The sequence below is a fragment of the Equus przewalskii genome, chromosome X (assembly GCF_037783145.1).
Source record: "Equus przewalskii isolate Varuska chromosome X, EquPr2, whole genome shotgun sequence".
Taxonomy (NCBI): domain Eukaryota; kingdom Metazoa; phylum Chordata; class Mammalia; order Perissodactyla; family Equidae; genus Equus; species Equus przewalskii.
Window position 1 is genome coordinate 25,084,419 of NC_091863.1, and position 13,487 is coordinate 25,097,905.

The following is a 13,487-nucleotide window of genomic DNA, read 5'->3' on the forward strand; positions in this document are numbered from 1 at the left end:
ACATTTTGTAAAAAGAGACGGGATACTTACATGCTCTCATTAGGAGAGATGCTATCATTTAGATAAGATCCATTGCTGTTTTCCATTTCTGCTAGCCTGATAAAAAACGTAAAAGCTCATTAAAACTTATGTGACTTCTTAGAATCTATTCAAGACCTAATCGAACATTCCTGAAAACTAAAGGATAAATCATGTCAAGAGGAGAAAGGAATCCTTCAAATCAAAGGATGTGTGTGTCGGCCTAAGCATCTGAGGCAGTGAGTGGTGGACCACAGCTCGTCAGTAGCCTTACATTCATGCTGTAAATTACAAGGGAAGTTGTATTTTGTTGTTTTTTGCTTTTCTTCACAGATCCATCTTCCTTTCACTGAGAACAGGCCTTTGTTTTCAAGAAAAGCTTCCCTAACAACAAATACACTCCATACCTTACACTACCCCTTGTTTTTTAAGACAATTAAAGTTTTCCACTGATGACAAACATATATATAGCTAGTTAATACTTTCTACGGTTGATAAACATGTTCACCAGTTAGAATATGGATAAAGGATCGATTCACAGGAAGTCTCTAAACATTCTGCCACCAATTTTTACCTTTAAAAAACGTCCTTCACCTCAGACTATAATAAAGTCTTTTTACAACTAAGGTAACGAACTCTTACAGATTTATTTAACAAGCATAAGATATCTTACAATTAGCAATTCAGTTTTTAGGTATCAAAACGATCTCAAACACAAGGAAGAGGGGACAGAAAGGTCCAAGGATTCGGAAGATTAATTATTCTCTTCTTCATAGCATATTATGTAAAGTAAACACACAAATGGAAAGCCAACGCTTTCACGTTCTCCGTATGACGTAGGATCATTTCTTCACATATTTATGTCTGGTCTAGCAGATTTCTAAGGTTAGATGATTTCTAAGCCAATTTCTTAAACGTGCTCAGTATACAAAACATAACACAGCCATCAGAAATGTTTAAAGGCCAGGGTTAGGGGAGATTGTTCTGGACTAATGCTTTTTCGTGTCCGAAAACAACATGCAGTGGAACGGCATGCACGTTAGAGGGCAAGTTGATTAGTAGAAATCAGACAAGATTGGGTTAAAAAGAAAAGATTTGTTTAAAATGATTATAGGTTAGCTTTCCTTGGTTAGTTACTTCAATCAAGATTTGCCTGGCATTCAACTAGTCCCATACCTGCTAGCATAGTGTTCAATGCGTGAATGAGTATCATCGTGTGAAAGCTGAGGGGACGAGGCAGGCCTATAAGGCAGAAAATGTGATTAGTCACAGATACCATCCATTAATGGAGAAACCCCACCACACAGTCATGTTATATACATGGCCTAGAATGCTTTTAATCTAACTCTATGGATAATGTACACATTTGGTTGCTCCTGTATCTCATATATCATCGTATTTGAAATCCAGGTTTGAGAGATGATTTCTCATACCTCCGCTTTTCTCAAAAGCCATAAAGAAAGATCCAAAACTTCTGTGGAAAGTTTCAATTATAGAAAAGGTTGGGGGAGACAATCTCTATGGGACATTTCGTCCTCCTGCCTTGTAAGTTCTCATATCCTATCTCATATCTTCTCTCATATCTGATCTCCTGAAATTGTGTTAGCACTATGTGGTTTAAAATTTCACATTCATGCCATTTATTAGCTGCCTTCTTATTGAATGGAAACTATAAGGTGGCACAGTACATTTACGGTCAACAATTTTAGTTCCAAAGAGGCCACTCCGGTCCATGGCTTAAGATTCCACATATGAAGATGTCCTGGTCTGCCCAATTTTGTAAAGAAGGAATATATCTACCAATTTAGCAGCAGGACTATACTACTACTTCACAGAATCAAATCGAAAGACCCAAAATTATATTGTGATATTTTAAAAAACACTGACCAAATTCAGTAGAATGTCACAATATCTGAAATATTTCTCATTAGGGCTACTCTGTGCTAATACACAGAGGGGAAAACAAGAGGGGACGAGTAACACGAATAGTCTAGATACTTTTGGGGTATAAAAATGTACTTCTTTTTAGCTCAAACAGACTAGAATTTTCGTAGGCTTAACCTTTTTTCCATCCTTTCATATCTGATCTATTAATTATCCTTGAAGTTTTTATAGTTATCTTTTGGATTAACCTTAGAAAAAAGATCCACCTGTTCTGGAAACCAGTTTGGGCTTGTGCTATTTTGTTTTAATTGGAACAGGACAAAAGGTCTCTTCTGTTTCTCTCCTGACAGAGAGCCCTTAGATAAAGGCATGGATCCAAAAGTCAACAGTAGTCTATTCAAGGAGGACTAGTTTAGTCCAATGTCCAAGCAGCGTTCAAGGACTTCATCAGGACACTAAGAAGTGTATGTCTGTTTTTCATTACATAAAAAAAAGAAAAACATGGTGTTACCTAGACCTACACAGGAAATGCGCTAGAAATCCCTATTTCTTAAAGAAGACACAGAATCATAAGATGATTACAACACACTACAGCAATTAACTAGGGAACTGAAGTCTTCCCCGAGAGATAAATATCTTATTTATGAAACCAATGTTGTCTAGGTCAAGTGTCACCGTAATCAAATTTGGAATGAATTACGAAGACATTTAAACTGTTATGAGGAAACGAAAGGACGACTACCCAATTTACCAGGCAGAACCAAAGATTTCCATGTGAACCTTCACTATAGTTTTGGAGAGTTAACCTGCTAATTTCTTAAAACCCTGGAACAGCTCATTATTTTAAAAAGTGCTATGGTTTGCTTTAAAATATTCAATGCAAGTCAAGATAATTTAGTACTTGGATTATTTGGCTTTATAAGCCCTATCTTCTGGAACAGACCAGTCTTTCAATTATACACTTTTTGTAAGCTATAAGTCCACCATCAAGGAAAATATGTGTTTTCCCTTATAATAGTTGCTACCCTGGTAGTGTATCGAAGAAAGAATATCTGAGACCTTGCAGCATAACTACACCAACAAAACTAGGCATGTAAATCCAAAACACTTTAGGAAAATCTCATACAGAAAATCTTATGCAGAGCTTTAATTCTAAGCCTTGAGGGTAATTCCATGTTATTTTTCTTATTAATGTACGTAGCACCTAACACAGCATGCATAAGCACAAGAACTCATAATAACGAGAAATCTAAAAAAAATATACACTAAAAGAGATACGTATTAAACCAGAAAATGAGCCAAAAGGGAGTACAGGTCAGAGAAGAATCATTTAAAAACCAAGAATTAGCAAAAGGACAAAACCACTTAATCCAGAAACCAAACTAAACACAAAGCCTTCTAAAACATTCTTCCAAGAGAAGGTAAGAATACTGTCCTCTCTAAATACAAAACGATTCATCGAGAAGGATTATTCCTACTCTTGTTAATGGCCAATTCCATCCCACTCATTGCCATTTTATCTTTTGTGAAAAGTCCATGAAAGACAAAAGATCTGTATCTCAGTAAACTTTCTAATTTTGTGATCCATAATAAATGGATTAAATGCTGTCATCCTCATAGAATTTGTTAACATCAGAGAGAATTCTTGCAAAATAAAACACCTGAGGACCTGGCTCTTCTGCCTGAACAGGATAGCTTTACAATATATTTTATCAATTATTTATAATCCTATGAGTAAAGATGTTAATAAAATTACTGGTATTAAAGAAAACAGGGACTTTCATCTGCTAGGTTTGTTTTCTTCTTCAAAATTAGAACTTTCCACTATTTCTGAGTCATCTAAAAACTCTTTATAAAATGGCAAAGTGTGGGTATGTTTCAGTTGTTAGAGAAGATATTTTAATAAAGGCTGTCATTAATTTTAAAGTTCCTCAGTTTAACAAAGACAAACACCCTGAAAATAAGTTACATTAAACTGATTGTCATGATTTTTCCTCACAAGCTTATGTATACAATAAACTTCTTTTCTTTTTCTTTCCTTTCCAGGAACTGTTAGTTATTCTTTGCTTATTATTCTGTGCTACCTCCATCTGTGCCTTTTTAAAAGTTATTCTTTAGCACATCCTTTTGGAGTTTTCAGTGAGAACTTATTTCAACACAGAGTAAATCCATTCGCTTATCAGGATCCAATCAAGCTGAGAATTTCAGTCTATCAATTCATTTTTCTTAAGTTTCTTATTTATGAAAGGTTCTAACAAAGAGACTACCTGGGTCAGGGAAAACAATGACCAATAGCAAGAAATATAACTGAATCTAAATGTTCCCTAAGTTGCTTAAGCATGATGATTAAAGAAATCAGGTATAGCTATCATATCTCAAAATTAAGGGGCATGATAATGCAGCCGTAAAAAAGAAAGGGAAGCCTTACACTTCCTTTAGGCCAATAAAGATTTAAAATAAACTTCAGTTAATGGTTTGCATTGATCACTACGGGATTTTTAAAAAAGGATCTTCTTTAAATTAAATTACATGGTGGTACAATAAAAAAGACCCAATAAAAACAAGCTGAATTCTTATATAAGCCCATCTTGCAAACTGGTCACGTCCGTCATATATAATACAGCTGTCTGACTTTAAATAAATATTTTAATAAAGTGTACTTCAAAGTACCAAAAATTGGTTATAAAAACTCCACACAATGTAACTTTAAAACAATGCACACTTTGTTTACTAATATATAAATCACAGACTCCAAAAAGAGTTTTCTAATAACATTATAAACTCTGAGATAAGTCAATTATCTGTTAGTATCTAATATTATTAATATATACCAATAGTCATAACAAAGACTATAGTACACTTTTCCTCCCGGTGTAAATGTAGAACAGTTTATGAGCTAAATATTTAGTTTGGAGAGAAGAGTAAAGTGAGCTTAGTTCAAATCTGAGAAACTCATATATATAAAGATTCATCAATTAGCATGGCATTACCTGATAAAGAGTCCACACACCTCATCAAAACTATTCAACCAGACTCAACATCATATTACAAAACAAATTCCGCTGATATTTAATGGTCCACTTCTAACAGGCCCTAAAGAATAAACCATCATCCTTTTGAAGGTCCTAAAGCATTGAATCTCAAGAAATATCGCTAAAGAATGTTATTATGTAATCAGAAGGCTCTTCCATGTGTATAATTGAAGAACGCATAAACACGTCTCTCAGAATATAACTAACAACCCAATAATTTCTTTGAATGTTAATATAAGCTCAAGGCCAGGATTTCTGCTGGTTAAAATTTGACCTGGTGGGGACCTGGAAACCTCACTCTGATTCTCCTGATCTGCGGAAGATGGCACTCTCAAAGTCTTATCAAAGGAAGAAGAAAAACTGACATGAATGAAGGGAAATTAATATATCTTTAAAAGCAAACAAAACAAACAGAACAAAAATTGTACAAATCAAGCAAGCGAATGTATTGGTGACAACAGCCGCCTTGCGCAGAAGTACTCACGCAGAATCTACCGGCCAGAAGTTGATCAGAGTAACAGGACTGCAAAACAAAAAATGAGGTGGTGAAGAGAGACACAGGCAAACTCAGCCACAAAAAAATTACTGAACGGACAAAATAAATCAAATTCAACCAATTAAGTATGAACCATGGAAAGCAATGGCCAAACCAAGGTGGAAAGCGAATTAAAAGAAACACAAGTTGTGCGATTGCCATCAGAGTTATGGAAAAAAGGAGAGGAGGTTTAAAAGAGGTGAAGACGTTATCAGTTTGATCATGAGAATCATTACTACTTACTGCGAAGAAATGTCCTGTGACTAGATTTTCTTTGAAGCCGAAAAAAGTGACTAGGTATGACCACAATCAGATACAAAAAGACACACTAATTTGTGAGGGAGGAAAATCAAAATGAAATATTGGAATCACTCATTTGTAAACAGTCCCATATTTCTTAAAAGGCTTGTAAGGTAATTAGTAGCTGTAATGTGGGGTTTTATTTCCCTGTAAGATAAAGTTTAATTTTTGGAAAAGGTAATTGTCACAGGACAATTGACGTGAGAAAATGGCGATTGAACATCAGCTTGTTTTTCTCTTTTCAGCTCAAGTAAATCTAAAGAAAGAAATAGGCGAGACTGTTTGCATTTGGGAGTGAAGAAGGGTATTCAGCTGAGAGGAGCTCAAATATACGTCAAATGAGAGTCGGTTTCCTTTTGCCAGTACTCACGTTTCCATGTTGTCCCCCTCTAAGACAGTCTGCACGGGCAGGTAGCCCATTCGGGGATGCTTCGCAAAATACCTTTTGGTGCGAAATTTGTTTTTTAGTACCTTGGCAAAGTCACGAACATCTTCTCCCGAAGTAGTCTGAAAGGGAAATCGCACTGAGATCAGAATTAGGAGGGTATGATCTCCAGATAAAGGACCAGGCCAGTGTTCTGCCTCAGGACACTGGTTTAGTCATTTAGAAGAGAGTGGGGGTTGACAGCAAAGGGTTTAGAATCAGATAAAAACAGGGCTTTGAAACCAGGCCTGGCATTTACTAGTGAGATTAACTTGGCTGAGTTATTTACCCATCTGACGCTTGGATCATCTGTAAAATGGGGGCAAAAATGCCTCAACAAGTTATGATGAATAAATGAAGTATACTGACTCCTCAGCTATTCAGTAAATGGTAGTTTATAGAAGTCTTAAGGTCGAAAAGGTGACCTTAAATTTTGCCACGCTTAACAGCATTGTGAAAACTATTCTGTCCACATTGATATCATGTTTCACCCACTAAATATCATTCTATTCACAGCGTAGTACATTCTCCATCCCTGAACGCCTTTGCAAAAGGAATCAAAGTGAGAAAGACAGTGACATAACTGGGAGGATCCCTCTGATGATGGAAGAGAGAAATGCTCTAAAGGAGAGCTTCTCAAACTCTGATATGTATGGGAACCACCTGCAGATCTTGCTAAAATGTAGCTTTTAATTTAGAAAGTCAGGCGTGGGGCCCGAGTTTCTGCGTTTCTAATAAGCTCCCAGGTAATGCCAATGCTGTTGGGCAACAGACAGACCATACTTGGAATAGCAAGCAGCTGGTGTTAAAAGACGTAAGATTTATACCCAGGTCTGTCTGACCACCAAGTCTATGCTCTTTCCATTTCACCAGTGATTTTTCAAAGTTCGCCACTGAACATTTTCCCAGAACAACATTTTAGGAGAAGGTTCCACCTCTTAATTATAGAAACTTGAGCAAATTATTTACCCTCAGGACCTCAGAGTCCTCACGTGTAAAAAGGGGATAATAACACCTATTTCACAGAGTGGTTTAAAAAGTAAACGCCTAGCATTTGGTTGGTGTTAGTACATAAAACAGATAAAAGATAAGCAAGATTGATTGAAAATGATGGATTATGAATTTGGGGAGACCCACATTACACCCCCCCTATCACCCAACATGCTCCATGGCCATAAAACCTCTCCATACAACCGCCAGAGCTGTGCAAAATAAATGTGAAAACAACATCTTCCTTACAACCATGCAAACAGAAGGAAAACCAATTTATTCATTCAACAATATCTGCTGAGTGTCTACAACGTTCCATGTGTGCCAGGCATTGCCCTGCGTGCTAGGGATAAGGGAAATCCTGGAGCCTGGACTTTGCAGCCACGTTAGCTGGGGAACTTATAAATCACAACATTGCACGTGATCTGCAATAGTGTACAAAACGGCAATTCTCGCAGGTGAACGAACTCATGTCAGGGCGGCATCTAACTTACCGGAGTGCAATATTCCACCATGGGGTAGTGCATTTTGTGGCCTTTTGCAACTCGCCCAGAAAAAAAGCAACTTTGGCAGATGTCATAATTAAAGTGTTTTAGACTCCTGTACCTGATGAAGAACAAAAACAAACACATATGTATTTCTTCAAATCAAATTCCCAAAGAACACTCTTCAATACACCTTCTTCCACCTCATCTTACTTCTAGAAACAGAATGCAATGTTCATTAATCCCACAAGGTAAGTGATGAGCTTCCTCCCTCCCGATTTCTCCGGTGCTTCTCCTACAGTATCAAAACATTTTGGCAGAAAGATTATTCTATAACATATGGAAGGAGGGAAGAAAAACTCAGCTCTTCTTTAAACTCCACTAGGAACTCTTTCAGATTAAATAGGAAGATACTGGCAAAGTTCCAGCCATTTGAAGACCAAATTCAAGAATTTGAAAGAACTTCTATGAGAAATAGATTGATGCATTGCAGGCCAGGGCACCCCCCCCCCCATCACAGGGACAAAAATTCTGAAGCAATTATTATTTAAAAAAAAAATTATAAAGATAAAGCAATTTCCTGAAACAAAAGAAAAATAAACAAGAACTCTCAATTAAAGCAAGTCTTGCTTCAATTACATTTTCTGATTGGCTGACATGATTCATCTTCAGATAGTTACTTAGATAATCTCTTTTCTCTGTCTCTCTTCAGATGTCCCTCACCACATTACCCACAAATGATAACTGAAGCCCCAAGAAAAGACAAAGTTTGGAGAAGATGAAAGAATTTCTAATCTCTAAGTACTAGATGGTATATTTCCCCCCATTCTCAGAATACTGTATTCTTTGTTGCATATTCTCCCTGCCTTTTGCTTTCTCAGATAAGAACTTCAGCCAATTCAAATAAACATATTCCTTATGTCACATATGGGAATGTGGGGGAAAAAGCTACCTTTTTTAGTTCCCAACCATCTTTTGAGAGGGGGAGAAGGAGGAAAGAGAAGTGTTGATTCCTAAAATAATCTAATTTGATAAGGGCAAAAGAATTGAATGTGAAAACGCTCTTAGAGCCCCCAAAACATTCTCCTTTTCTATTTTATAAAACTTCCCCTTGTATATAAATCTCACTAGCCAGGGAAGCTGAGAAAAGAAAGGGAAGAAATGTAATGCAGTCCTCTGTGGCTTCCCCTCCCCGCCCCCCATGGCATCGTTCTTACCTGCCAAAAACCAGGAAGGAAAGGAGGTGTCCTTTGCAAGCACTGCCTGCTCAATGTTGTCTATCTAGGCTCTAGAAACCTCTAAAGATTTTTGTAAAACCTCTTTGTAAACAGCATGAAGTATGGAAGGACAAACACCAATAGGTAAAGGAACACAGTGAATAAAAAGCACACAAATGGTACAAAGTAGTTATTAGGAAACAAAGCAATAAAACAAGTCTAAGCATAACCAGAAAAAGAGTATTTACTTAGCTGCTAAGTGGGTTCTGAACAGGCTTAGACAATCCAGCTAGTTTACAACTTTCTGGCTTATTCATCACTATGGAAACCCCGATGTTGATCCAGATGTTTAAATACATTATCGTTTCAGAATTTGGATTTGGGATTATTGTTCAATAAGATTAATTCATTTAAAAATATGCTCTCTCCCAAACAGGTCAACAAGGCTGCAGATTTAAGAGCCAATTGTTTTCCATGACATTTTAAGAATATCAGAATAATAACCTGTTATGTTTCCTGTTTCATTTTTAAATTTATAAGGAACATTTTCTTTTTTAGCCACTTTGTGAATCTTTCATTTATTTGCATACTTTATATTCCCTTAGAAGTTCATTAGGATACTCTGCAGAGAGTGTAATCAGATTCACAGATAAAGAAGTAAGTTCTAGGGGGCTTGAAACAATCCTTGTTACTTTAGGGGAAGAAAAGTGGCGCAAAGTAAATAAAAGACTGAGCTGCTATGATGGGTCTCCCCAGATGGAATCGTCTCTTAGTTTTATAGCTGATTCTTGGAGAGTTTCTATAAACAGAAAAGACCATGAAAAAAAGAAAGATGGTCAAAGTGTTTTGGTTCCAGGAAGAAGAAGGCACAGTAATCTGCAGACACTTGTCAGACAAATATCTCTGTGGAGACAGGTGGTGAGTCCTGTTCAACCAAGAATGTGGCTCTGAAGAGCGAAGGTGGAAAGGGATACTGGCCTAACGAGTCAGAGCCACCAAAAGAACCCAGTGATCGGTGTTCCAGCCCAATCACCTGCTCTCCCACTTTGGAGAGGAACAAACTAACATCAACCAGCACAGGGGACAAAAGATCAAGTCAGAAAACGGTAAGAAACGCTAAGACAAAAATGACGTCTTCTTAGTTCCTCATACCTGAATCCGATGATCGGACACTCCTTGCAGATGTTACACTTGGCCTGATGCTTGGCAGTTTCCGCAGCAGCCACTCGGTGCAGGACAGGCAGCCAGACCATGGACTGCGGTTCCAGTCTCATCCAGTCTAGGAAGAGGGCCGCTTCAATCTCGGGTTTATTATTGGCCTGCAAAGACAGGAAGGAGAGCGAAGGGGGCGAAGAATGCAAGAAGAGAAGGTGAGAAAGGAGAGGAGGCATGTGGCGGTCCAGGTAATAAGTTAAAAAGAAACAACAATAGTTGCACAGTGAGGCCTACTTTTCACAGCCTTTTTCTGCACATGGCCGCCTAAAATACACATGAGCCACCTACCCCTAAGGCTTTGGTGAACTGCCATTACTCTGTTTGGCTACTAGATGAGAAGAAAGCAAAGCAAAACAAACAAATGGAAAAAGTAGAGCAAATTTCACACCTGAGCGAGACTCTATTTAGCTCCAGTTTTTGAACAGATGTGTAAGAGTGAGCCAGAAGTAAAATGCAACTGCTTCTTGATAAAATTTCAAGGGAGGTCAGAAAAACAACTCGGAAACCATTGATTGCTTTTTTTCTAGAGAATCTATTTCTTGATATTTCATTGAATCATAATGAAGAGGCTTTAAAATGCATCTGGTCCCAGAGATCCATTTTACAGACAAGAAAAGGGAGACGTAGATGAGAGAAGTCGCTTTTCAAGGTCATACAACTAACTGATGGCAGAGCTCACACTGGAATCCAAACCTCCTGGTCTAGTGCTGTTTTCCTGGTGGCCTGTTGCTTCTCTGTCTGTCTCTGTTTCTCGTTTCCCTTCTCCCTCTCCTTCAAAGTCTAAATTCAATAAACACCATTCCTCCCAAACAGTACAATGATTTTAGAAAACTTGAAATACATTTCAACCATCAGTTGATTTGTATATTACTATAGCCATGCATTTTAATTATATCTTGCTTTTTTTTAACCCTACAAGATAGTGTTTTAATTTTTTATATTGTTAGATTGACCCATATATTGATCATGTTTTTGTTTTTCATTGCTCCCTTTATCTCAAATCTTCCATCTGGGATCAATTCTGCCTAAGTACATCCTTTAGAAATTCCTTTAGTAGGTGTCTGTTGGTGGTGAATTTCTCAGGTTTTGTGTGTCCGAAAAATCTTTTTTTAATCTATATTCTTTCTTTTTTCCTTTTGCAGGGGAAGATTCACCCTAAGCTAACTAACATCTGTTGCCAAGCTTTCTCCTTTTTTCTTCTCCTACCTCACACCACCCTGCAAAGCTGCAGTGCATAGTTGTGTGTAGTTATAAGTTCTTCTGGTTCTTCTATGTGAGCTGCCACCACAGCATGGCTACTGACAGACAAGTGGTGTGGTTCCACACCCGGGAACAGAACCTGGGCTGCCAAAGTGGAGTGCTCCAAACTTTCACTGCTAGGCCATCAGGGCTGGCTCTTTAATCTCGATTCTTGATAACTATCTTCACTGAATATAGATTTTTTAGATTGAAAGTTTTTCTTTTGCTTTTGTTTGTTTTAGCACAATGAAATACTATGCTACTTCTATCTCATTCTCTGTCACTATTGTTGAGGAGTCAACAGTAAAACTGACTATTGCTCCTTTGAAAACAATCTGTCCTTTTCCTTTCTTGTATTGTGTTCCTAGGGTTTTATTAATACATTTTTATGATTCACTGGGCTTTCTGAATCTCGGTTAGAGTCTTTAGTCAGCTCTGGAATCTCCTCAGTCATAATCTCAACAAACAGCGCCTCTTCTCTATTCTCTCTCCGCTCCACTTACAGAAATTTCTTAGATAAATGTTAGACTTTCTCAACCTAGCCTGCATTTCTTCAATAGGCCTTCCCTGGTTTTCCCTTTTTTTATCTTTTGTGCTTCACTCCTAATAATCTCTTCTGCCCTACTGCCTGGGTATGTATTTCTTTCTCTAGCAGCACCCAGTCTGCTGTAAGCCAATACAGTAAGTTTTAAATTTTGGTTCTTGTACTTTCTAATATCTAGAAGTTCTATTTGGTCATTTTAAAAGTCACTTGTAAAGTCTGTGGTTCCCTGCAGATATTTTTCAAAGTCATCTGTTATTTTTTTCTTTCTTTCTTTCTTTCTTTTTTTTTGGTGAGGAGGATTGGCCCTGAGCTACCATCTGTTGCCAATCTTCCTGGTTTTTTTTTCCTTCCCAAAGCCCCAGTACGTAGTTGTATATCCCAGTTGCAAGTCCCTCCAGTTCTTCCATGTGGGACACCCCCACAGCGTAGCCTGATGAGTGGTGCATCTGTGCCCAGGATCTGAACCTGTGAACCTCAGGCCGCTGAAGCAGAGCATGCGAACTTAACCACTTGGCAACAAGGCCGGCCCATTATTATTTTTTTTAACAGAGTAAACATAGTTTTCAAAAAATCATCTCTAATGATTCCAAGATATGAAATTCCTGTGGGTCTGCTATTTCTGTTGCTTCTCCCTTTCCTTGGTTTCTTGTGTGCTTTTTTTTTTTTTTTTAACTACAGACTACATTGACCTTAAAAATATTTTCTGGAGATACTTTGTGCCCTAGAATAAAAGTGCCTTCTCTAGAAATGATTGTCATTTGCTTTTGCCAAGAACCAAAGGGCACTACCTATTCTGAGACCAATTTAAGCTGAATTAATGACGGGATATTTAGTATCATACAAGTAGTGAGCATTGGAACCGCAAACCCATGTTGCTTCTCTTGGACTGGGGTTTGCTAATAAAGAACTGGTTCACATTTCAGACGGAAAGGCAGGAGGGGTTTGGACCGACAGGTCCTTGGGCTTGCAACACTCACCACTGGACCAGTACTCCAGTCGTTACCTCTGATTATAAATTTAACAACATTATAATGAGCTGTTTAACCTTGAATTTCCCAGCTGCAAAACGGTATCAATTCAAGTGACTGATCAAAAGCTTCTGTGGAACACTTTTCTCTGTGTAGAGTGGCATCACAGAGGTACTTTGTGGAAAATTAAGAAAAAAAAAGAATTATAGAACATAAAGATGAAAGAGACCACGCAAGTGAATTCTTCCTTTTGGAATGGCACCACAAAGCTGTAAGGCCCTCCGCAATCATCAGGTCCAAACTCCTATCCAATGCCAGTGTGTTCTTACAGCCACAGTATAAACACCACTGTGAGAGGGAGTAAACATCCTTAATGGATGATCTTGAGCATCTGGTACAGGTACCCCTGTCAAAAGTGCTTCATCACATTGAGCTGAAATCCACCAGCAAAGCAAATAGGAACAGAGGCTCCAGAGTCCAATCACAAGAGTTCAAACCCCAGCTTTGCCACTCACTGGTTGTATGACCTTGGGAAAATAACTTGGTCTTTCTGTGTCTTAATTTTCCTCCGCCATGAACTAGAACTATTAATAGCACCTACCTCATTGGGTTGTTTTCAGAACTAAATGAGTTAAC

At 37.8% G+C, this 13,487-nt stretch overlaps 1 protein-coding gene across 16 annotated transcripts in view; it reads right to left on the reverse strand.

Annotated features, from left to right (window-relative positions):
- Positions 1-13,487, reverse strand: part of DMD (dystrophin) — a 2,264,041-nt gene that overhangs the window by 54,503 nt on the left and 2,196,051 nt on the right. For 12 of the 16 annotated variants that reach the window (XM_070604303.1, XM_070604310.1, XM_070604305.1 and 9 more), the window contains 6 exons: positions 10,038-10,204; positions 7,678-7,789; positions 6,140-6,276; positions 5,419-5,457; positions 1,195-1,260; positions 31-96 (listed from right to left, as the gene is read on the reverse strand). In XM_070604303.1, the coding sequence (XP_070460404.1) occupies positions 31-96; positions 1,195-1,260; positions 5,419-5,457; positions 6,140-6,276; positions 7,678-7,789; positions 10,038-10,204 (587 nt within the window). The remainder of the gene's footprint in view (positions 1-30; positions 97-1,194; positions 1,261-5,418; positions 5,458-6,139; positions 6,277-7,677; positions 7,790-10,037; positions 10,205-13,487) is intronic. The other 4 variants (XM_070604312.1, XM_070604319.1, XM_070604316.1 and 1 more) reach the window with 2 other exon arrangements.